General features: G+C 42.7%; 1 protein-coding gene across 4 annotated transcripts in view; it reads right to left on the reverse strand.

The window, feature by feature from the left end:
- LOC127573025 (CD99 antigen-like protein 2) overlaps nucleotides 1-26,773 on the reverse strand; it is a 135,411-nt gene that overhangs the window by 31,609 nt on the left and 77,029 nt on the right. For all 4 annotated transcript variants that reach the window (XM_052020775.1, XM_052020774.1, XM_052020773.1 and 1 more), the window contains exons 2-3: nucleotides 23,365-23,427; nucleotides 8,719-8,760 (exon numbers count right to left, since the gene is read on the reverse strand). In XM_052020775.1, the coding sequence (XP_051876735.1) occupies nucleotides 8,719-8,760; nucleotides 23,365-23,427 (105 nt within the window). The remainder of the gene's footprint in view (nucleotides 1-8,718; nucleotides 8,761-23,364; nucleotides 23,428-26,773) is intronic.

Here is a 26,773-nt window from a genome sequence, read left to right on the forward strand (position 1 = left end):
ATGCCTCCATGCTATGCCCTCAGTATCTCTGCAATCTCCTGCAGACCCACAGACTATCTGAGACATCCATGCTCCTCCAATTTTACCCTCTTGTTCATTCCCAAATTTAATTGCTCCACCTTTGGCGGTTCTGCCCTCAGCTACCAATGCCCTGAAAATACAACATCAAGGTACAAACATTTCCCATAACATTTTCCATGGCAATTTTTACTCTACCATACAAAGCAGATGTCCTGACCGCCAAAAGTTATTTGGTGGTGATCAACTTTGTGTAAGGTGAAGTGGACAGGTCCGAAATGAATGTGACCAATGAAGGACTTGCAGTGAATGCACTGAAGCAAACCAAAACAAACTGTGGCAACCACATCATGTAAACTGCAAAGCTACCAGCAATACAAAAAGGACAATCTTTATAAAAATCAAAGGCTTATATTCATAGGCACTACTGAAATTCATTCAGAAATCAATCAAAAAATAATTCAACCTTAGCCTGGAATCTGCTCATGACTTTGCAACATGTGAATTATGGATTAAGTCACTTATTTTATGTACTGAATGGTTAATAGTTTCTCCAGTGAACCTCCTCCACAATCACATCAAATGAGACTTCTTCACTGCACGTTCAATTATCGCTATCATTTAGATGCATCACTGCAATCTGTAAAGGCAGGCAGGGACAGAAGCTATAAAGTGACAAGGCTGAAGATAATTAACTGGGATATTGAAATATGCCTGAGCTCAATCCATTTATCTGATAGTCTTTATCTCCTCTAATCCACCAAACCTTGTTCATGCCCCACTCCCAACAAAAGGTGACTGTGCCTTCAGCTACCCAAGACATACCTTAAATCTCCTCTACCTTGGCACCTTTCTACCCTCCTTTCTCATGTAAATCTGCTTTGCCGATCCTTCCTAGTTGATCCTCCTTTATGCTTAGCACCCCTTTCTGTGAAAAGAATTGGGATACTTTCCCACACAAAGTAGCAGTGTATATACCTCAGAATCAGACATATTATCACTGACATATGTTGAGAAATTTGTTGTTTTGTGGCAGCAGTACAGTGCAAGACATAAAAATTTGTTGGTTGAGAGGTTGTTGTTGCGACACCACTCAACCAGCCGATCTATCTCACTCCTGTACACCTCCTCATCACCATCTGAGATTCTACCAACAACAGTGGTGTCATCGGCGAATTTATAGATGGCATTTGAGCTGTGCCTAGCCACACAGTCATGAGCGTAGAGAGAGTAGAGCAGTGGGCTAAGCACACATCCTTGAGGTGTGCCTGTGTTGACTATCAGTGAGGAGGAGATGTTGTTACCAATCATCACTGACTGTGGTCTCCCTATGAGGAAGTCGAGGATCCAGATGCAGAGGGAGGTACAGAGGTCCAGGTTTTGAAGCTTGTTGATTAGTACTGAGGGGATGATGGTGTTAAATGTTCTGTAATCGATAAACAGCAGCCTGATGTATGTCTTACTGTTGTCTAGGTGCTCCAAAGCCGAGTGGAGAGCCAGTGAGATTGCGTCCGCTGTAGACCTCTTGTGGCAGTAGGCAGATTGCAGCGGGTCCAGGTCCTTGCTCAGGCAGGAATTAATTCTAGCCATGACCAACATCTCAAAGCACTTCATCACAGTAGATGTGAGTGCTACTGGGCAACAGTTGTTGAAAATACCTGCAAGATACTATTCTTGTACCAGGCCAAATGGGTTCAAATGAACAACATGAGCTGATCGTGAAACAATATCTTAAATAGACAATCTAATTTAAGTTGCAGGATAAATCTGACATGTTTCCGCGTGTTTCTGGAAATGGTGACACTGTTCAAATTGGTGCTGCAACATTCTGGATGCTCTGCCACGCAATGAGATTGTGCCTGATCTTTTACCTCAGTGTCACTTTCCTGAAATAACCCCAAAGACTGCACTAATTCCAAAGAGTCATCATCCTCTGGATGAACAAATTTCTCCTCATCTGTGTCTTGAATGGTCAACCCGGTATATTTAGACTGTGACTGCTCATTCTGGACACTCGAACCAGAGGAATCATCATTCCTGCATCTACTATGTCAAGCCTTGTAAAAATTTTATGTGCTTCAATTAAATCACCTCTCATTTTTCTATGGAGTATAGCTCCAGTCTATAATGTGCTTGAGGTGCAGTCTGTTTCTAATCATTAAGAGGTCAAAAATGAGGGCTTGAACATAAGTCAAGTTCAGTTAATTGTCATGTGCACAAGTACGGTGAAGTACAGTACAATGAAAAACTTGGTTGCAGCAGCATCACAGTAGGTACAGACAATGCACTCAATATAAATTATACATAAAAATTATACCATACAGTGAAAAAAGATTTGTGCAAAAGTAAGACCTTAGTGCAAAAAAAAGAGCAAAGACACAATTGAAGACAAGTTCATGGTGGTGAAAGACATGGTCCGTAGTGGGCAGGCATGGTAGTGTAGTGGGTAGTGTAATGCGATTACAGCGCCAGCAACCCCGGTTTAATTCCGGCCACTGTCTGTAAGGAGTTTGTACGTTCTCCCCGTGACTGCGTGGGTTTCCTCCGGGTGCTCCGGTTTCCTCCCACATTCCAAAAACGTACGGATTAGGAAGTTGTGGGCATGCTATGTTGGCGCCAGATGCATAGCGACACTTGCCCCTAGAACACTCTACACAAAAGATGCATTTCACTGCGTGTTTCGATGTACATGTGACCAATAAAGAAATCTTATCTAGTGTTCTCATTATTGGAGGTACCCAACAGAGGCAATGAAAATGCTGCCAAAGGTTCTTGACCCAAAACATTGACAGTCCATTTCCCTCTATTGATGCTGCCTGACCCGCTGAGTTCCTCCAGATCCTTTGCGTGTCGCCACTCAGAGGTTGAAGGAATTTGTTAACATGGTGGGTACATCTGATTAGACCTTCATGTAGGTAAATACCCATAAGGCCTGCCTGACTTGAACTGCTGTATCTTCCAGGTTTCAGCCAAGTTCAGAATGGGTAAGAGGTATTGTCCAAAACAGGCCAGCCAGTTTCATTCTAAAAGATACAGGAGCTCTGGTCACAGCTGGTGTGGGAATACAAAGCATACTATTTGTGTATATAGCACTACTCCTTATGAGGGCTCTGGGGGTTAACCTTGCTAGTCTGGCTGAGAAAGCATGCTATATTCTCAACCGCCTTCATGACTGGACATGAAGCTGAAATTGGGTGCAAAGTTCAACACCCAAGTGGTAACGTCCCTCACTTCAGCAGATACAAACACCCCATCTAAAAATTGTTTTCTAATTTAAGTGAAACCAAATCGGAAGCTTGAGATGCTTACTCATCTGTGTTATTGCTGCTAATTACCTGAGCAACACCACTGAGCAAATTATTCTAATCTACAGCTCCTTAAACAGTTCTGACTGGCACTAAATGCAAATCTTCTTATGTTGACCTCAACATATGCTACACAGGTTTATTGTGTACTGCTGATGGCAAAATTACTTCCCAGGAGTAAGTCCAGCTGTAGTACTGAATACATGTGACATCTTTTCTGTATCGAGTTAATGCCTTTAAGGGAGAACTAGTTAGAAACATCAACATACAACTTTTCCCTCTGCAGATACTGAGTTCTTCTAGTATTGTGTTTTTTGTTCCAGATTCCAGCATCTGAAGTTTCTCTGATCTTCAATAACAGAGACCATTTGGACTGAATAGCCAGTTTTGGGAATATATTCCCTGTGTAATTCTATGTAAAGTGTTCATTCCAAATAGCAATACATAGACATTAATACTGCAGATGCTGGAAATCTGAAATAAAAACAGAAATTGTTGGAAATCCTTGGCAGGTCAGGCAGTAGCTGTGTAGAGTGAATAGATATTAACAGTTCAAAGCACATTGTCTTTTTCCTGGAGAGGGGCTACTAAAAACAAGAAGACATAGTTTTAAAAGCAGAGGTGAGAGATTTAAAAGGGACATCAGGGGCAACTTCTTCATGCAAAGGGTGGTGTGTATTTGGAATGAGCTGCCAGAAATAGTGGTTGAGGTGGACACATTAGCAACATTTAAAAGCCATCTAGCTAGTACATGAATAGGAGAGGTTTAGAGAGCTCTGGGCCAAACGCAGGTAGATGGGACTAGCTCACTGGGCAACACAGTCGGCATGGAAGAGATGGGCCAAAGGGCCTGTTTCTGTGCTGTAAGACTCTATGAGTTCAGCTCAATGTTCTAATTAAGATTACCTACATGAAATATTGATGTTTTTCCCTCAAATTAAATGCTGCCTGTCCTACTGAGTATTTCTAGCACAAAACTAACTTTATTCATTTTAGTTAGTGCATTGAAACTTTACAGACGCGGATGGTTTTTCCTTTTGTTAGCAACAAGTAAAAATGCCAGAGAGGTTACTTGGCGTCTTCCACCAGACTCAAAGAAGAGGAGCATGGAGTATACCCGTAGTTTGTAACTTAACCCACAGATGTTATTAGATGATCGATTTTTTAAAAAGCAATACCAAAAGTACATCTCATAATAGTCTAAGGGTTTTGAAATGAATTCTTGCTGTGTTTTTTGATCTTTTAAGAAAAAATGTTTTCTTCATGGGGAATAAATGACTTCTCCATTTTCTTGTACCTTCTACTTTCAAATCTACGCAGAAACCTTGAAAACTACTGGAACTGGATGAATTAATGCTACTTCAACCATTAAAGTAAGCAAACCAGTGCCCTCAGGGACTGCACCTGCATTGCACGGTGGTGAAAACATTCAGCTTGAAGAATTGTGCCTTTACTATATATTGCTTCTTCAACTCCCAAGGAAAGGATGCTATTAACACAAAGAGAAGCTTCTCACACACTAACACAGGCTGAGATAATCAGTGATCACAAGGCGGGAAAATCTCCATGGTAGTTTGATGAATATCATGTGGGGTTAAAAATGCTCAAAATATGCATGTGAACACAATAATCAATGAGGGGAGGAAAACTCCAGTCCAGATGAAGGGTCTCGACCCAAAACGTCAACCGTTCATTTCCCTTCATAGATGTTGCCTGACCTGCTGAGTTCTTCCAGCATCTTGTGTGTTGCACAATAACCAATGAACTTGTGCTTGAAAGTGTATCTTTAATATGTTTATGAGACATGAGTGATACTGCCAGAGCTGTCCAATCTCGGATGCATTGAACCACTGGTAGTTTGGGTCTTTGTTTAAGTAGCTTGATGGAATATCTCATAAGGTAGTAAGATTTAACATGACAAGACATGATAGCTTGTCTGAGATCTTAGATTTTTCCTTACAATAAACATCTTACAGATGATCAGATTGCTTGAATACAACTTTGCAACCTGCTCACAAACTTCAGGGTTGTCAGTCAGCTGATGTAATTTCTACACCACATGTATAAAGCCCAGACAATGTGCAGCATTTTGTTCAATTTTAGCAACAAGGCTGAGCATCCCTTATCCTTGAATAATATGAATAATAGCCTATAGTTGTCGTCAATGAAAGTTCTTTTAATCAAGTTTGTAGAATTATATAACTAGTGTTGGCAGAAATTCATCTTGTGACATTGCACAACAGTGATATTCTAAATGGAAACAGAGTGTGCTGGCTACAGCCTTGATACCACTGATTGAGAATGTGCCCTGTGGGTGTAAATCTCAGCTTTATACAGAGTCTCTTCAGATGAATCCCTAGACCTAGTTCTTAATCAGTTGCAAATAAGACTAAGGTCTGTCCAAATAAGACTTGATTTCCTCCATTAACATAAATCTCAGTGTGAAAGTGCACAAGAACTGACATTGTGCAGAGAGCTCAAGAGAAAATGCTTCACTTAATGAGCAAGATTCTGCACAGAGTCCAGGCAGTTTGATCTCTGATATTTTTGGAAAACTAAAGGCTGCTTCTCCTTGTAGTTAGAATTGAACAGAATTCTCCATTCTCTGAGCGTTAGCCACAGCGGGGTAGAGTTGACTAGTGACCTTGAAGATCACAAGTTTGTTTTGCACCATGACAGGTTGCTAATTTGGATTCCAACAATCTGATCATTTAAACATAAGAAGTGGGAGCAGAAGTAGGCTATCCACCCTCTCTAGCTTACTCCACCATTCACCAAAAGCATGACTGATCTTCTATCTCAGTGCCACTCTGCAGCACATACCCCCTGATTCCCTTAATATCCTGAAATCTACTGATCTTTGTTTTGAACCTTGGGCATCTGTGGTAGAGGATTCCAAAGGTTCACCATCCTCCAAGTGAAGAAATTTATCCTCTCAGTCCTGAACAACCTATTGTGCCCCAGTACTAGGCTCCTCAATCAGAGGAAACATATTCCCTGCAGCTGGCTTGTTGAGCCCTTTAAGAGTTTTACATGTTTTGATGACATCTCCTCCCATTGTTCTAAAGTCTAGAGAATGATGCTAATTATCAGAAACACACAACTATGATCTTTAGGGAAGCTACGCCATGTCTGATAATTGAACCTTGCTGCCTTCTGAAGGCCACTTGCACAAAGATCTACATCACCACTGGTTCAGCACATCTCAGACTGGGCAAAGACATGGTGATGGCAGCATCTCCCAACTCTCAGGATTCACCTTTCTTCACAGCCTCAGTGCAGAGTTAAAACTTCTATAAATCAAACACTGCTAAAGGTTTTCATTTAGTTCATTTTCAGCATTCCTATTGAATCAGTTATTGTACTTGGCCAGACATCACACCAGATCACGTACATACAGATTAAATATTAACAAGCTGGATGAGAATGTAGCTGGGTTTGCTGAGCAGACTCACTTGCTCGCTCACTCAGAGTCAGTGAAGCCAGTTGACGGCCACTCTTCCTGTGCCTGCTTGCTCTCCCATAACAGCTGTTACTGTGATCCTCTTAGAACCATAGAACCATAGAAAACTACAGCACAGAAAACAAGCCATTTGGCCCTTCTAGTCTGTGCCGAAACATTATTCTGCTAGTCCCATTTACCTGCCCCCAGCCCATACCCCTCCAGACCTCTCTCGTCCATGTATCTATCCAATTTACTCTTAAAAGTTATGAGCGAGCCCACATTTACCACATCAGATGGCAGCCCATTCCACACTCCCACCACTCTTTGAGTGAAGAAGTTCCTCTAATGTTCCCCCTAAAACCTTTCCCCTTTCACCCTAAAGCCATGTCCTCTCGTACTTATCTCTCCTAATCTAGGTGGAAAGAGCCTACTTGCATTACCTCTGTCTATGCCCCTCATCATTTTGTAAACCTCTATCATATCTCCCCTCATTCTTCTCCGCTCCAAGGAATAAAGTCCTAACATGCTCAATCTTTCCCTGTAACTCAACTCCTGAAGACCCGGCAACATTCTTGTAAATCTCCTCTGCACTCTTTCAATTTTACTGACATCCTTCCTGTAGTTCGGCGACCAGAACTGCACACAATATTCTCAATTTGGTCTCACCAATGACTTATACAGTACTTCCGCATACTGTTGCTCATTTCTGACTTACGAACAGTTTGGGTTACAAACAGTTCTCAGGAATGGAACCCTGTTGTAATCTGGGGACTGCGTGTAGTGGTATTTTGGTATCACAGCAATATAGTAAAATTTCGACCAGCAGAAAAGCATTTCCTTTAAGTGTTACATTCCCCAGTCCACCTTCACTCAATATGTTATTCCCGCTGACCATGAAACTCTATAAGCACAGGTTACAGTATGATTACTAATCACTCAACACAATCTGCCCATTGTGCAACTTGAATTAAGTCAGGCCCTGGATGGCACTGAATGACGTTGTAAAAGAGCAGGCCACTGGACCCATCGTTCCCATTCTGGCTCTTTAACAGTTGATCAACTAGCGTTACTACTTTTTACATGGGTAGCAAATTCCTTTTCACTCTGCTTTCCCTACAATTACAGACAATGGAAACCAGATCACAACTTGTGCAAATTATATTTTCCTCACAGTCTGCACAGAAGCATTATCTGCTCCAATTTATCCAGTCAATACAAAGCTCTGAAAATGAATGTAAAGAGAGTCAAGCACATAGATGCAATCACAAGGAAGGTGTGCCAGCGTTTCTACTTTCTTAGAAGGTTAAGAAGGTTCGGCTTGTCACCGAACACTGTAACAAACTTCTACAGATATACTGTTGAAAGTATCCTGACTGGTTGCATCATGGTCTGGTATGGACTAATGGAAAATAAGAAGCCGCAGAGTAGTGGACTCAGCCCAGTACCTCACGGGCACGTCCCTCCCCACCATTGAAAATAACTACATGAGGCGCTGGCAAAAGAAAGCAACATCCATCATCAAAGATCCCCACAATCCCGGCCATGCCATCTTCTCACAGCTACCACCAGGCAGGAGGTACAGAAGCCTGAAGGCCCACACCACCAGGTTCAGGAACAGCTACTTCCCTTTAACCATTCGGTTCTTGAACCAACCTGCACAACCCTAATCACTACCTCAGTATAGCAACACTATGACCACTTTGCGCTACAATGGACTTTGTTTCTTTGTTCTAATTATGTTCTTTCTTGTATAATTTTGTTTATGTTTTTCTTGTGAATGTTGTGTCTCTGATGCTATGTGCCTGCGATGCTGCAGCAAGTAAGTTTTTCTTTGGACCTGTACATACGTGTACTAGTGCATGTGACAATAAACTCGATTTTATGACTTTTTACTCAAAGCACTTCCTTAGATATTAAAACATGCATCACAGTAACACTGAAAGCACTCACCTGTACCTTTCCCACCTGAGGGATTGCGAGGTTTTGCAGGAGCTGTTGGGAAAATAAATTTTGTTTTATTTTAGTCATGTGGCATTCATTGCAGCAAAACACCATGAACATTACTGTCATCAACCATTAGCACTGACATCTATCACATTGACATCTGTCTGTTCCATGGAATGTTTCCTTTTCAAACAGTGCGATATGTTCTTAAGTAGTCACTGTGGAAATGCCATTTTTTAAATAGAAATGGTGAGTAACGAACATATATTTTCCAAGGATAACGCAAGTTCATTGTCCATGCCTTGGTCAACTCTTCTGCCACCCAATCTCCCACACCACTCAGTCACCCAACCATCCCGAGCTGTCTGCCAATCCCACCTGCCACCCCACCCCGATAACCCAACCCACCTCTATCACTCCTAATTTCACAAACCCTACTTGCTCTGATTTGTCCGCCGCAAACACATTACTCTACACTCCCCTGCCTCCTCAGCTGCCCAATCACAACACCTCAACTCACAGACCCTTAAACATGACCAGCAATAAAAGTAGCCCCCTGCCCCACCATCACTGATCATTGGCACTGGATCCTCACTCTAACTGCAACTCCCAATCCATGACATTCCTCCCCACACCTCTGGAATCTTCTCCCCAACACCCTGACTGCGGGCATATCATAGTTCTTTCACACATTTTGCTACACCGTACGAAGGTATGTTCCAAGTTAGCCAGCCCAGGTAAAAATATCAGTGAAGGGCACTTCTGTGACACTTTAGGGTGATTCAGAATTAAAAACAGATGCTGATACAGCTGACAGTAACCACTTAATACACCTCTGCAGGCAACCAGGTAATTCTGAGCAAGATGTCTTACCACAGTGGTCATACATTAAAAATGTAGTCATTTTATATATGTTGAGAAGCAAAATTAAAACGTTTAATGGGGTCCATTGAAGATTTGATTGATCTTATATAAAATTAAAAATATTCCTCAATTTAACTGAGGGCACACAATCCAAGGTTGAAAGTAAAAGCCAGTTCAGCAGGTTTTGGAGTTACTACCACAAGGTGGAGACTGCTACCTAACAACAGAACTAGTGGAGACACTGGAGACTGCAGATGCTGGAACCTGGAGCAGAAATCAAGCTGCTGGAGGAACTCAGCGGGTCAGGCAGCATCTGTGGAGGCAAAGGATAGTCAATGTTTCAAGTCGAGGCCTTGCATCAGGATGGAATGGAAAACACCCAAAGCTGAAAAATCTCATTTTGTTTTTGAAGCCTAATTATGCTTGCTGCACTTTGCCATCTTGAACGAGGGTTGCATTCTGCAGTTAGGGAAAGGAATTCTGCAGCATTTAAATGATCAGACTGGGAAACCAAGTGAAAAGTGAGTTAAGGGTGCCAGAAGTGAGCTTGAAAAAACTACTGACTCAAATCAACTCAGATTCAAACCACCCTGTCGCTTTAAGAAAAAACCCCTGTGTACAGTGCTCATCTGTTCCATCCCTGTTTATCAAACTTTTAAAAGCTTGATGATCAGTGTAGTCTTAGATTTGACTATTCATTAAGTGATTTCAATTATTTTGGTACAAAGACAAATTTTGGTTGTATTCACCCTTTGAGCTATCTTTGAACTAAAAGGTCACTCTCTTCAGGATGGGGGGGGCAGTACACATGCACCTGTCCACATCAACGGTGCTGAGGTCGAGAGGGTTGACAGGTTCAAGTTCCTAGGAGTGAACATCACCAATAGCCTGTCCTGCTCCAACCACGTAGACGCCACGGCCAAGAAAGCTCACCAGCACCTCTACTTCCTCAGGAGGCTAAAGAAATTTGGCATGTCCCCTTTGACACTCACCGATTTTTATAGATGCACCATAAAAAGCATCCTATCTGGATGCATCACGGTTTGGTATGGCAACTGCTCTGCCCGTGACCGCAAGGAACTGCAGAGCGTTGTGGACACAGCTCAGCAGATCACGGAAACCAGCCTCCCCTCCATGGACTCTGTCTATACTTCTCGCTGCCTCAGTAAAGCAGCCAGCATAATCAAAGACCCACCCCGGACATTCTCTCTTCTCCCCCCTCCCATCAGGCAGAAAGCATGTACCACTAGACTCAAGGACAGCTTCTATCCCTCTGTTATAAGACTATTGAACAATTCCCCAGTATGGTAAGATGGACTCTTGACCTCACCATCTACCTCGTTATGACCTTGTACTTTATTGTCTACCAGCATTGCACTTCCTCTGTAGCTGGGACACTTTACTCTGCATTCTGTAGTGTTTTACCTTGTACTACCTCAATGCACTGTGTAATGAATTGGTCTGTATGAACGGTATGCAAGACAAGTTGTTCACTGTACCTCACTGTACCTCAGTACAAGTGACAATAATAAACCAATTTACCAAGTTTCAGAAGTCCTGTCAGTGCTTGGATGCCAGTGAGTGTAAACAATTTCCATTAAGTTATCTATGAATTGCTGTGGCCTTGTTGCATATACCTGGCATTTGACTTCGCTGGGCTCAAATCCCAGAGATGTGTTTCACTGAGAGTTTTACCATGGTCATACAGAACAAAAATAGGCCCTCAGCCCACCGAGTCCGCACTGACAACCAAACACCTATTTATGTTAATCCTACGTTAACTCTACACTACTATCCTTCCAGCTCCCCTCAGATTCCACCATTCATCTACACGAGGGGCCAATTTACAGTGGCCAACTAACCTATCATCTTTGAGATGTGGGAGGAAACTAGAGCATCCAAAGGAAACCCACATGGTCACAGGCAGATCATGCAAAAAAAAAATCTGCACTGACCATGTCGGAGGTCAGGATTGAACCTGGGTCACTGGATCTGTGAGACAGCAGCTCTACTGGCTGCACCATTGTGCTACCCCATCCTCTCACACAATTTTTATGTTGCCACACAGTAAAGCCAACTCCACAGTATTTGGCTCTCTGAATCACCAGCTAAATCTACAGGACAATCTGTATTTTGCATCCAATGTTGTTGAGAGCTTGCTCAGGTTTCAACTACTTCATAGTTGGCTGTAGCCAAATGTTCAACCCACCAGAGACAATCGTGAGGATAAAGATGGAATTCAATTGAAGAACAGGCACATAAACATTATTCTAGTGCTCTATCTTTCCTCTTGTCCTTTCTTTCAGTATTATAATTTGCTGATATTTGTTGTCCTTTATGATATCGGCTCTTACTTTAGTAGAGACAATGAGACAGAAACAACTACATAGAACAAATGGCACTGGAATAAGTGAAATGAACCAACCTGCCTGTGCTGGTGTTGGTATTCCATGCTTACTCCTTTTCCAGCTGCCTCACCCCTGCCTTTCACCATATCTTTCTATCCCCTTTTCTCTCTTCTACTCATCTAATTTGCTTTTGAAAACACGGTAGTGTAGTGGTTAGCTCAACGCTATTACAGCGCCAGCGATCGGGGTTCGATTCCCGCCGCTGTCTGTAAGGAGTTTGTACATTCTCCCCGTGTCTGTGTGGGTTTCCTTCAGGTGCTCCGGTTTCCTCCCACATTGCAAAGACGTACGGGTAGGTTAATTTGGGTTTAAAATGGGCCGTGCGGACTCGTTGGGCCGCAAGGGCCTGTTACCATGCTGTAAACAAAATCTAATTAATTAATTAATTAAATTTAATTAAACACCTTGCCATCTGGGTCTTAGTTATAGTCATAGAGTTATATAGCACAGAAACAGGCCCTTTGGCCCACATGGTCCATGCCGATCAAGATGCCCATCTAAGCTAGTCCCATTTGCCAGCTTTTGGCCCATAACCTTCCAATCCTTTCCAATCCATGTACCTGTTCAACTGTCTTTTAAAAGTTGTTATTGTACTTGCCTCAACCACTTCTTCAGGCAGCTCATTCCAGATAGATACCACCCTTTGTGTAAAAAAGTTGCCCCTCAAGTTCCTATTAAATCTTTCCCCTCTCACCTTAAACCTATGCCCTCTAGTTCTTGATTCCCCAACCCTAGGAAAAAGACTGAGTGCATTCACCCTATCTATGGTTGGTAGCACATCCAAGCATCTGAGGCAGAAGACCGGGAGTGCAAGTCACTGGGAGACAACACTGCTGCCTTTTGCTAGATATGTTAAATGAACACGCTATCTGCTCTCACAAGGGGAGTACAAAAGGTGGCAAGGCAATCCTTCAAAGAACACTAGCGGAGTCATCCTTAGTCCGCTGCCTAACTTCTGCTCATCATCGCACTTTTCCATGGGAGCTTTGCAGAAATTGTCTGCCGTGATTTCTAGAATGCTTCTGCTTCAAAGTGCAAAGGTCACAAAAGGTGCAAATCATTCTTTTCTTTTAACCACTTCCTGTGGTAGCGAGTGCTGCATTTGTCCTAAACTCCAAGTAAAGGAATTTCGCCTTGCTTACTTACTGGATTTCTTAGTAACTCTCTTGCACTTATTGGAATCTGAGACAAGCAGAAACACTCTCTACACCATCTACTCTGTTGAATCTTAAGGAACTCAGCTCAAAGCCTTTGCTTTTCTAAATGAAAATTTCCCAAACTGTTCACTCTTTCCTGAAAACTCATCCAGGAAACTACTGGGAAATTAAGTAATACTTGTGTTCCTTTCCCATATGCCTGCCCTCACACACATCCAGGTACACAAAATGACGGCAGAGGTGGTTTCGGAGAGAATCTCAAACAATGCCACTGTTGGAACATTAAATACAATCCCTGGCAGCTGTCTCTTTGCCTGTTGAATAACAAATGCTCTCCTAATGACTGCAGCTTTCACAGGTGGAACTGGCAATGCTGGCTGGAAGCTTAACAGGATTTAATGAAGAACATTTTTCAGTTGGCTGATCCAGGGCAAGTCGAAATGTGATTCCAATTAGAGGCTTAACAAGAGGCAGAGGACAATAAAAGCAATTGTAGAGGCTGGAGTTTTACGAATCATTCTGCTAATAACGTCAGTCCACAAGGGAGAAAGCATTTTAACGCGGGCCTTAAGAAAACAGTTGATTTCACCTCATTGGTCCCGCAGTTTGGATGCTGATATGTGACAGATCAAATAAAAGTCTATTGCTTTCTTTGCCTCTAGGATATGTATGGCTTCTTTTAATCCTGCACTGTTCTCTGGTACTAACCTGGAAGGATTTTCTGAATGTGTATGGCTTTAAGTATATTAAAAAAAATTATTTTCTTATAAATTTCAAGAAATTTTATGCAAAATCGCAAGGTATTGAGGGAAATTCCCAAGACATCTTAAGAAAAATCTCAAGGCATTTTCTATGTATATTAAGAGCAAGAGGGTATTCAGAGAAAGAGCAGGGCCCATTAGGGACCATAGGGACAATCTGTGCGTGAGGTTTCAAATGAATATTTATCATCTGTATTCACCAAGGAGAAAGACATTGTAGGTGCATATTTCAGGGAGGGAGATGGGAATAGTCTAGAGCATGTTAACATTTAAAACAAGGTTGTATTAGATGTCTTAAAGGGCATAAAGGTAGACAAATCCATGAGAAGCAAGGGAGGAGATTGCTGGGGACACAAGCAAGACTGCAGATGCTGGAACCTGGAGCAACACAAATAGTGCAGGAGGAACTCAGCGGGTCGAGCAGCATCTACGGAGGGAAATGGACAGTCGACGTTTTGGGTCAAGACCCTACATCTGGATTCTAGTCGACCCGCTAAGCTCCTCCAGTGCTTTTTGTGTTGCTGCAGGAGATTGTCGGCGCCCTGATGGAGGTTTTTAAATGAAGTGCCAGATGACTGGAGGACAGCAAATGAGGCACCTTTATTCAAGAAGGGCAGGCAGGGAAGAACGAGGAAACTACAGGCCAATAAGTCTAATGTCAATACAGAGGTTATTGAAACAAATTCTGAGGACAGATTTAATCTACACTTGGAAGAGCAGAGGTTGGCCAGGGATAGTTAGCAAGGATCTGTTGATGACAGACCCTGTCGGTTTAATTTGATAAGAGTAGTTTTGAAGAAACAAGAAGATATATTGATGAAGACAGTGAGCTTGAAGTGGTCTACATGGGCTTCAGCAAGACAAGGTCCCACAAGGAATATTGGAACTGGAATTGGTTTATTATTGTCACTTGTACTGAGATACAGTAAAAAGCTTGTCCTGCATACCGATCATACAGATCAATTCACTACACAATGCATTGAGGTAGTACAAGGTAAAACAATACAGAATGCAGCATAAAGTGTAACAGCTACAGAGAAAGTGCAGTGCAGGTAGACAATAAGGCGCAAGGTCATAACAAGGTAGATTGTGAGGTCAAGAGTCCACCTTATTGTACCAGGAAACTACTCAATAGTCTTATAAGAGCGGGATAAAAGGTTAGAACTCATGGAATACAATGCAAGTTGGCAAATTGCATCTGAAATTGGCTCGGTAAAAGGAGGCAGGGGATGAGGGAGGAGAATTGTTTCGTGATTGGAAGCCTGTGACCAGTGGTGTACCACAGATATGGGTGCTATGACCGTAACTGTATGTCATACACATTAATGATTTCAATAGGAATGTTGAAGATATGATTGGAAGATTGCAGACAACACGAAAATTCGCAGTGTTACTGATAGTGAAGAGGATAGTCTTTGCGGGTAGAATAATATTTATCAGATAGCAAAGTGGGCAGAGCAATGGCAGATGGAATTTAATCCCGATCAGTATGAGGTGATGCATTCTTGGAAGGATTAATAAAGGTAGGATGTACACCATGAATAATAGGGCCCTACTGAGTATTGACAAACAGAAGGACTTGTAGACTTGGTGTACAAGCCTATAGATCCCTAAAGGTGACAGCATTGGTGGACAAGGTGTTGAAGAAGCCTACAGGATGCTGGCCTTCAGTAGCGGGGCACAGAAGAGCATGGAGGTTCAGGGTACAACTTTATAAAACTTTGGTTGGGCTACAGCAGTTCTGGTCACCACACAAGAGGAAAGGTGCGATTGCACTGGAGAGGGTACGGAAGAGATTCACCAGGGTATTGCCTGGAATGAAATGTTTGAGTTAGGAGAGACTGGACTGGCCGGGTTTGTTTTCCTTTGAGCAGAGTTGGTTAAGGAGGTGGATCTGATAGATAAAATTATAAGGGGCATAGATAGCATGGATAGTGTGAAACATTTCCCTGTGACACAGACGTCTAAACCCAGTGGGTTTAGGCTTAAGGTGAGGAGTATGAGGGCTAGAGGGGATCTGAGGCGTTCATTAGTCGGGGTATTGAGTTCAAGAGCCACGAGGTGATGTTGCAGCTCTATAGAACTCTGGTCAGACCACACTTGGAGTATTGTGTTCAGTTCTGGTCGCCTCATTAAAGGAAGGATGTGGAAGCTTTAGAGAGGGTGCAGAGGAGATTTACCAGGATGTTGGCTAGATTGGAGAGCATGTCTTATGAGGGTAGGTTGAGCGAGTTAGGGCTTTTCTCTTTGGAGAGAAGGAGGATGAGAGGTGACTTGATAGAGGTGTACAAGATGATAAGACGCATAGATCGAGTGGACAGTCAGAGACTTTTTCCCAGTGCGACAATGGCTAACAGGAGGGGGCATAATTTTAAGGTGATTGGAGGAAGGTATAAGGGGGATGTCAGGGGTAAGTTTTTTTCTACAGAGAGTGGTGGGTGCGTGGAACGCACTGCCGGCAGAGGTTGTGGGGGCAGATACATTGGGGACATTTAAGAGACTCTTAGATAGACACATGAATGATAGAAAAATTGGGGGCTATGTGGGAGGGAAGGGTTAGATAGATCTTAGAGCAGGATAAAATATCCGCACAACAACTGTGCTGTATTGTTGTATGTGATCAGCAGGAGGCAGTGTTTGCAGGAGGTTATCAGCAAAACAACATTGTCTTATCCCCAGGCATGAGATGGGCTTTGTCTATTTAAGTACTTTGTACAAAACATCACAAGCTATAAGATCTGTGTCAGGACTAAGGAGTAAGCTCTACGTGACCGTTACGAGGCATTCACGAGAAACAAGTCATTTTATTGTTTTATTTTACTAGTTCTTCTTTTGCAAAAGTGCAGTGTTTCTGTGACCTTGTAGGCACGTAGAAACAACTCGGCTAATTTCAGATAGCATTGCAATTAGTGGCCAGAGCAGACAGCTTGATGTTCTGCCAAAGTTGTCTGCACTCAATGAAATGTGGATGTGAGATTTCAAATCATGAGCAATAAACATGAGCTATTGCCTTGGGGACAAGAACATAAGTGTGGTTAAAAGCAGCAAGCTGTGTCTATCACATGGACCACAGGGGAGAGCCAAATGCCTTTAATATCTTGCTCATCTATTTTGCTCCTTGCTGTGGGATTTCTAAGTATTTTCTCTTGCTCTCAAGGGACAGAAAGTAATAGACAACAAAGCCAGGGACATCCCTAGATGTGGAGCAGCTGTGAAACCCCAATGTAAAAATATGGCATTGTAATTCTTATAGAGGGGTTTCCATTTGCTTTGAATGCTGGGATAGCTCAGACTCCATTGCAATCCCCCTTTTCTGCCCACTATCCAGAAATCAACAGTTTAGGGTAAAAGTGGGGGAAGGGGGAAATGGTGAAATTCACAGATTGGCAATCCTGAGTGATCTCTTTTGTGATCGAATGGGGAAGTTTGTGTTAGACAAGTTTCCAAAGATCTAAATGTATTTAGAAATCAGCACTTTCAGCAAGCATCTGGACTGTGCAATCATAGGAGGGGCAGTTGGGATGGGGTGGGGTCAAAGAGAGGGCAGGGAAAGGGGGACTTTTGATGGAACAAGGAAGCAGCTCTCCTCTGTGTAATAAAAGTACAGTGGCTTGGCTGGTGGGGGGTTTGGTTAGACGTTGCTAAATTACAGTAAGGGAAGTGTTTAAAGACTCAAGGCTCCTGCAGCAAAATGACTGAATGCTGGACAGAATCCAACTGAAACCATGGCTTTACTGCCAGAGAGAATTGCAGCTCTGTAAGTGGATCAGCTTTGTTTCTGCCTTGTATCACCGAACTGCAGCCATGTATGTCCTAGACATTACACACACTGGATTTGTTTCCTCATTCTTGTTAATTTGTTTTTCCACTAACATGGGCTGCTGGCTCCCTTGAGTGACCTTGCCTGCACGTGAACACATCCAAGGCTGGCAGCTGTGTCAGCCACCTCCTGAATGATCTCTTTTAGGCTCCGTCCCCAGCAATATTTTGCTACCACCCTGGCAGGCGGGAATGCCTGGAGGTTAATCAGTAATGAAGAACTCCTTTTATTGCAACCTTGCACTGGACTTGCTCAGCTACAACAACATATTGGCCCTATTAGCACTACCCTCACATGGACTCAGCCCTGGAGAAGTACCTAGACAGGCGCATTTGTGCGTTTTGAGTCACATACGCAGTACTTCAGTAATGAGACTGTGCTCATCAACTTCAATTCAGGAATGGAAATTGGCAGTCGGAGATAGTCCACAGAATTCAGAAAGTCAGGAGGCATGGGGTCTAGGGAAACTTCGCTGTATGGATTCAGAACTGGCTTGCTCATAGAAGACAGAGGGTGGTGGTAGATGGAGTGTATTCTGCCTGGAGGTCGGTGACTAGTGGTGTTCTGCAGGGATCTGTTCTGGGACCCCTGCTCTTTGTGATTTTTATAAATGACTTGGATAATGCCTGGATTGGAGAGCATGTCATTTAAGAGACTCTTAGATAGCCACATGAATGATAAAGAAATGGAGGGAAGGGTTAGATAGATATTATAGCAGGATAAAACGTCGGTAAAACATCGTGGGCCGAAGATCCTGTACTGTGCTGTAACGTTCTGGGTTCTATGAATTAGAATTGGTTTATTATTGTCACATCTACTGAGGTACAGTCAAAAGCTTGTCTTCCATACCGTTCATACAGATCAATTCATTACACAGTGCATTAAGGTAGTACAGGGTAAAACAATAACAGAATGCAGAGTAAAGTGTCACAGCTACAGAGGAAGTGCAATGCAGGTAGACAATAAGGTGCAAGGTCTTAACGAGGTAGACTGTGAGGTCAAGAGTCCATTTTATTGTACTTGGTATAATAATGAGAGGCTTTGAACCCACTCCACCAACTTCCAACAAAGCCTGCATTGCAATACATCCAGAAGCAATAGTAAGATAACTCTTTCACACACTGTGGTAGATTCTTGTTCACTTTCCCAACAATGCATTCATGCTAATAGTCTGCATCACCATAATCAATCCGCTTTCTTTGATGTAAAAGGATCACGTTCCAATGGGGCCACAAGGGAGCAGTCATCTCGGAACATACAAGCTATGGATGCTTCACATATGTTAGTCTGTTAAATTATAAATAGGGGGTAATGTGTCTTGATCCATTAGACGTTCTATGCTCTTCCCTATTCTGAACAATTAAACAGCCTCTTGATATTCAATGCAGTTACTTGCATTAGCCTCAGTATTATCCTTGGATGAGATAGGATGATTAGACGATGATCTAGGTGCAAAAGGCTGGCATTCAACAGAGGCCATTTAATGCAGATAAATGTAGTGTTATGCAGAGGTGGGGTTTACACAAATATTTGCATAACATGCAGTATCAGGGACATCTGGACTGTTATATGGAAGGAAGAGCTTGGACATGGGTCGTTATGTTGCAGTTGTACAAGACTCTCGTGAGGCTACACTTGGAGTATTGTGCACAGTTTTGGTCACCCTATTATGGGATAAATATCTTTAAACTGGAAAGAGTGCAGAGAAGATTTACAAGGATGCTGCCAGGACTTGAGGGCCTGAGTTATCGAGAGAGGTTGGGCAGACAAGGACTTTATTCCTTGGAATGTAGGAGGCTGAAGGGTGACCATAGAGGTGTATAAAATTATGAGGGTTGAATGCACACAGTGTTTATTCCCAGGGACGGGGAACTACAAGCTAGAGGGCATAGGTTTAAGGTGAGAAGTGAAAGATTTAATAGGGACCTGAGGGGCAACTTCTTCATACAGAGGGTGGTGCATTAATGGAATGAGCTGCCAGAGAAAGTGGTTGAGGTAAGTACAATAACAACATTAAAAGACGTTTGGATAATTAGATGGATAGGAGAGGTTTGGAGGGCTATGGTCCAAATGCAGGCAAATGGGGCTAGCTTGGTGGGCACCATGGCCGGCATGGATGAGTTGGGCCGAAGGGCCTGTTTCCATGAGGTATTACTCTATGAATCTCTGACTCTTATTAACCTCAGTACCACAAAGCTATCATAAAGACAGAGGAGAAGATTATAAATGGATCCATCACATTCCTGGCTGCCCCTCTGGTCCTACTCTCCATAAACTCCATTTCATCCAGAACTCTGCCACCCTCATCTTAACTTGAAGTCCACTTCACCCACCACCCCATGCTTGCTGGTCTATACAAAATCCCAGTCAAGCAAAACCACAATTTGGAATTTCTTGTCCTTGTTCTCAAATCCCTCCCATAGGCCAACTTCTCCAACTCTTTACATTTTCTTCCAGGTCTTCAACTCCCTTAAGGATCTGCACTTTCCTAATTGTGGCCTCTCACTCACTTTTGAACTTAATGACTCCGTCACCTATGGCCATACCTTCAGCTTCAGAGGCCCCAAGCTTTGAAGTCTCCTCCCTTGAGCCCCTAGCTATCCTTCAGGTCTTCCTCAAAACCAGTGACTTTTACACTTCAGCCATCTGCCCTTATACCTTGTAGCTTGATGTTAATTTTTTATTGATGCTCCCGTGAGCACCTTTGGCATTTTTGTAACATCAAATCTACAGGTAGTTCTGCTGTAATGTGAGTTTCCATAACGCAAATTGGTTATAACATGATTGATGGATTAGGGAACGTTATTTGCATTGGTTACAATGCAATCAGAACTGGGAATATTTAAATCTGTGCTTTGAAGGCAACTACAGCCTGCTCTACTACAACACAGTTTTCTATAAAGCGAGGATCCTTAGGAACATAACCATTGCATTATAGCAGAACTACCTGTACTATATAAACAGAAGGTTTTGTTGCTTTTTTTTACTTGAACAACAGCATACAAGACATACGAAGACTGTGTGTTTTTCTTTAAGATTTCAAATGGAATACTGGGTTTAGTTTAAGAGTTTTCACAGTGAGTGAAAAAATATCCTAGCTGGGGATTCAGGCAGAAATCACCAGATTTATAAGAGTGTGGAGTTCCTTAAACTGGAGCTTCAATAAAATCAAAGAAAATATGAGTTAGGAAATCAAAAAACTGCAGATACTCTAAATCTGAGATAAAAGCAGAAAATGCTGGAAATACCAAGCAAGTGAGGCTGCACAGGTGGAAAGTGAAACAGTTAAAGATTTCAGGTCAAAGAGCCTTCCACAGATGCTGCCTGACCTGCTAATTTTGGCAGCATTTTCTGCTTTTATTTTAAAGTTTCAGTTAGTTTTTCTTTCTATTTTCCAAATCACTCAATCCGATCAGCTTCTCCAATGTTAAAATTGAGTCCTCTTGCATGTTTTAAAGTAACGGGGATGAAGAGTTATTTATTTTTACATGGGAATAGCATGAACTTCAGGGAGATCTGACTGATGTCTTTGTGATAACAGAAGAATTAGATCTGGTCCACATGGATGGGTTGTTTGAATGAAAGGTTCTGGAGGACCAGGGGAATTGCACATAACATGTAAGGTTAGATGTCAGAAGAGTTTTCTTTTCACTGGTCATTAACCTTTGGAACCAGTTGCCAGCTGCTGCTACTACTGTGGATTCTTTGTAAGTATTCCAAGGGAAGCCGGGTGATTTTCCGGCTGGCTTGTCACCTCAGAACGTGAATGGTAGCCTGTGTGTTGGTGGATGCGTCTCCCTGAATGTGCTTGATCATTTCTTGGGATTGGAGTGGAATTTTTTTGCCTTTCCATTGGTCCCCCTTTCATTGGTTCTGCCAGGAGATTACCCAGCTGCTTATGGGGTGAGGAAGCTGGCAGTGGAGAGAGAATTGGGGGTCAGGGTGCGGCTGGGAAGCCCAGACCATTTTGTTATGGTTTGGCTTTAAAGAAATCCTTAGAACATAGAACACTACAGCACAGCACAGGCTCTTCGGCCCACAATGTTGTGCTGACATTTTATCCTGCTCTAAGACCTATCTAACCCTTCTCTCCCACATAGCCCCCTATTTTTCTATCATTCATGTGTCTATCTAAGAGTCTTTTAAATGTCCCTTTCTCAAACCTTTCTCAAACACAGTCAAAAATATATTGTTTCCAGCTAATGTGGGCACCACCCTCTGTGTGAAGAAGTTGCCCCTCAGGTCCCTTTCAAATCTTTCACCTCTCACCTTAAACCTAGGCTCTCTAAGTTTTTAGTTCCCCTTCCCTGGGACAGACTATGTGCGTTCACCCTATGCCCCTTGTCTTCCTTGGCTGTAGAGGTTGCTAGTTTGAGAGGTGGTGTCACAGTCGCCTAGACGAGTAACTGCATTGTATTTTGCAGATGGCACAAAATGCAGCCAATGTGGGCGGGGGGAATGTTTAGGGAGGTGGATGTGGTGCTGATCAAGCAGGCTGCTGTTGTCCTGGATGGTAGTGAGCTTTCAGTGATGGAGCTATGCTCTGGGCAAGTGGGAAGTACTCCATCCTTCTCCTGGCCTGTGCTTTCTGCGGAGGGTTTAATGGTGGGTTTGAACTCTTGATCTGCAGGCTGCCGTGTCTGCAGAACACGAATCGCACTACCCATCCCTCAGCACACTAATGCTTAAGCCTTGCTTTTCAACGTTGTACAGAAACATCAGGTAGGGCAGGCATGGTGGTGTAGCAGTTAGCGTAACGCTATTACAGCGCTAGCGACCCGGGTTCAATTCTGGCCACTGTCTGTAAGGAGTTTGTACGTTCTCCCCGTGTCTGCGTGGGTTTCCTCCAGGTGCTCCAGTTTCCTCCCACATTCCAAAGACGTAGGGGTTAGGAAGTTGTGGGTATGCTATGTTGGCGCCAGAAGCATAGTGACATTTGCAGGCTGCCCCTAGTACACTCTACGCAAAAGATGCATTTCACTGTGTGTTTCGATGTACATGTGACTAATAAAGATATCTCATATCTCATAATGTCAAGTTATTCACCAGACTATTATCAACTAAATCCAAATTCAGAGAGCCCAGTCCTTACCAAGTTTCCTGAAAATTATTTATTTCCATTTTTTTGGCTGGGTGACAACTCTAATCCCTAGACATCAGCCAATATTCCTAAACAGACTTGGTTCTTCTCTGCTACCCAATCAAAGCCCACCTCTTCTGAGAAACTTCCTCCAATCCCCAGTTGCACACAGCAGCAGATCTGAGGTTATAGACTCAGTGGGATAATGGATTAAGTCTGCAACCATCACACTAATACGGTGTGATAGAGCTCTGCTTTGCTGTGCGATGTCTGACCACTACTAATTTATTGCATTGACCATTCTACCATCTCTGCAATCTCTGGTGGTGTCTAAAAATGTCCAAGACACAGTTTAGACTAAATCTCTTTCTGCATTACAATGCTGCAAGATTTAGTACTCAAGGATTTCATTACTCTTCATGAACTCGAGTAAAACCACCATTGTGCAGTTTTGAAACTGAAATAGAATTATGCATAGCTAGAAGTTTGATTCTCCATCTTGTGAAAAACCACGTGACACTCATACAAAAACAAGGCACAGGGTCTCAAATTCTGAACTTACTTGGGCTCAAGGTGGTACCATCGGGGAGGGCATCTTCTAAGTTAAAAGAGTCATCACCTAAAACTGAAGCAAAATGTAAAATATTAGAGACATGTTACAAACATTTCATCGGGTCTTTTTTTTTGTTACAAATCACTGTTGTATGAATTTACACATCAGGAGGAGGAGGAAGCCCACACAGCTCTTCCAGACTGCTCTGCATTTCACTAACATTATGTCTAACATGACTGCAATCACAACTCTGCATTCTCATCTTCAGTCACCTTTCAGCCAACAAGGATCTATCTGTCTCTGCCTTAAAAATATTCAAAGACTTTGCATCCACCACCCATTCCAAACGCTCATGACCTTCTATGAAAACAATTTCACCTCATCTTTGCCTTAAATGGGCAACCTCTTGTTGTTAAACAGTGACCCTTGATTCTAGATTCTCCCACAAAAGCAATCATCCTCTCCACAACCACTGTATCAAGATCCCTCAGGGTTTCAATGAAGCCCCCTCTCATTCTTCTAAACTCATACAACCCTAGCTTGTTCAACCTTTCCTCAGAGGACAACCCACGCATTCCACATATTAGTATAGTAAACCTTCTCTGATCTGCTTCCAACACATTAACATCCTTCCTTAAGGAGATCAGTACTCCAGATGCAGTTTCATCCCTGCCCTACGTAACTGAAGCACATTCTCCTTACTTCTGCATTCAATTCACCTAGCAATAACATTTTGTTAACTTTCCTAATCATTGACCTAATTGACCTGCCCATCTCCACTCCTCCCTCCTTCCTCCCCCCCCCCCCAACATCTTTTATTCCATGGTCCACTGCCCTCTTCTACTGGATTCCTTCTTCTTCAGCCCTTGGCCTCTTCTACCTATCAGCTTATTACATCTTCTCTCCCTCTCCCACCCACCTACCTTCCCCTTCTCACTTGAACTCACCTATCCCCTGCCTGCGTGTGCTCCTCCCCCCCCCCCACCTTCTTATTCTGGCTTCTGCCCTCTTCCTTCCCAGTACTGATGAAGGGTCTCGGCCTGAAACGCTGACTGTTTATTTCCCTCTGTGGATGCTGCCTGACCTGCTGAGTTCCTCCAGCACTTTTTGTGTATTGTTTCTAGTGCTAGTGGATAGTATACAGGTACTAGGACATCCAGATCCCTCTGTTTCTCAGAGCTCTTCAGTCTCTCAACAGTTGTTTTTTTTTACTTTTTCTGCCAAAATAATATAACTTCACATTTTCTCATAATATAGTTCATCTGCCAGATCTTTGCCCATTCACTTAACCTATCTATATCCCCCTGTAGGCTCTTTATGTCCTCATCACCTTACTTTCCAAGCTAAATTGTGTAACCAGCAAATTTAGCAATCATAACTTCAGTGTCTTCATTAAGGTTTGTAAAATTATAAAAGGTTAAGCCCCAGCACTGACCCTGGTAGTACACTTCGTCAACCAGGTAAAGATCCATTATACCTCTTCAGTTTTCTATTCGTCAGCCAATCTTCTATCCATGCCTAGATGTTACTTCTTACACCATTCACTTTTATTTTCCATAAGAACCTTTGATCCAAAACCTCATCAAGTTAATTGTTGACAATATTTCTCCAAGCAAGTTTTTCCCATAGTCTACTCATGATGTGAATGTGTTGTCCAACACAGGCAAGATGGATATCATTGAGAACATTGTGTGGAATTCCAAGGGTTCTTGGTATTGCTTCACTCTAAGCACTTGGATTTAACCTCTGTCCAAAAGAGCACTGGGCTCCATCTCATGTCCAGCAAGAAGTCAGCACTTCTGTTAAATAGAACATGATAAACCCTTCTTTTCTAAGGCATACTACAAATTTTTATACAATAAGTGTAATTTCTATTACACTCTTACAAATTTCTGTCATGTACGGTGGAGAGCATTCTGACTAGTTGCAACACAGCCTGGTATGGAGGTTCCAATGCACAGGATCGCAGAGGCTTAGCCAGCTCCATCGCGGGCACAACCCTCCCTACCACCGAGGACATCTTCAAGAGGCGGTGCCTCAAGAAGGCAGCGTCCATCACTGAGGACCTTCACCATCTGGGACATGCCCTCTTCTCGTTACTACCAATGCGGAGAGGGTACAGAAGCCTGAAGACCCACACTCAACAATTCAGGGACAGCTTCTTCCCCTCCACCATCAGATTTCTGAACGGTCCATGAACCCATGAACACTACCTCATTATTCCTTTTTTGGCACTATTTATTTATTTTTGTAAGGTATAGTAATTTTATGTCTTTTGCACTGTACTGCTGCTGCAAAACAACGAATTTCATGTCATATAAGTCAGTGATAATAAATCTGATTCTGATCCTTATTCACTACAATTGCCTGGTGACCAAATACAATATACCTAATTTATTCCTTCTGCATTGATCATTTTATTAATTATTTTCATCCAATAAAAAATCAATTCTCAAAATCTGTTCTAAATGCCCCACTGATAACTTGCTTTCAATGATGAAGTCCAATCACATTAACGATTGGCTATACAACATACACCAGACTGACTATGCTCGATCTGCCCGCAGTATGCAAGTACATCTAGGCCAAGCTAGTAACATTCACCTCTCACCAATGTTTTCCATCTGTCATCTGGTTCCATGCTCCACCTCCCTCCAGCGTCCTTCCCATGTAAAACAGCCCCTTGCCTCCTCTGTGGCTTTGCTGCTGTCAAGAATGCAGTCTCCTCAAACTGCTGGAGTTGCTGTCTGCTCACTCACCAGCAGGAGGTGTGCTTGCAGAGGAAAAGGCTGACAACCCTTTGTCCCTGCTTTCTGCAGACAGAGACTACAGCATGAGCAGCTTAAAGAAAGAAAAGGGTGCCAGAGAAATCTTCTACCTAAGTAAGCATGCCAGTGAAGACAGGATCTATTTAATGCTGTTCAATTAAGACAGATGCTAACATGCTTCTGTTCAAGAAAGGATCACACAGAAGAAAATGGCTTCACGGTTGACAAAATAAAAAACTGGCAAGGCATAGATTTGATGCAAAATATTTTAAGTGGCCTAATCTGTATGACTGAAGTTACAAAACATGAATGTGTTTGTAATGTTCCCAGGTATAAGGGTTTAAGTGTGGAATGTCTGTATGTTCTATACATTCATACCCTGTTGCATAGTGAGGAAGCTGATGTGTCTGTGATTATTCCTTCAGGTGAGAAGCAATAGATTAGATGCTTGCCTGATTTCATTAAAGCACAAAATGGATACTAGTGCCCTTGCTGGAATGTTTGCTGGAACGTACTGCGAGATCATCTAGAATCCCCATCATAGCTTTCACATAAGGGGACAGAATTTGGGGAGTCGACTAACCTTCCGTTCCTTGCAGAGGGACTGCCCCTTATTGGTGATCCAAGTGCTCCAGGGTCTTTACTCAAGT

This window comes from Pristis pectinata, chromosome 8, assembly GCF_009764475.1.
Source record: "Pristis pectinata isolate sPriPec2 chromosome 8, sPriPec2.1.pri, whole genome shotgun sequence".
NCBI lineage: Eukaryota > Metazoa > Chordata > Chondrichthyes > Rhinopristiformes > Pristidae > Pristis > Pristis pectinata.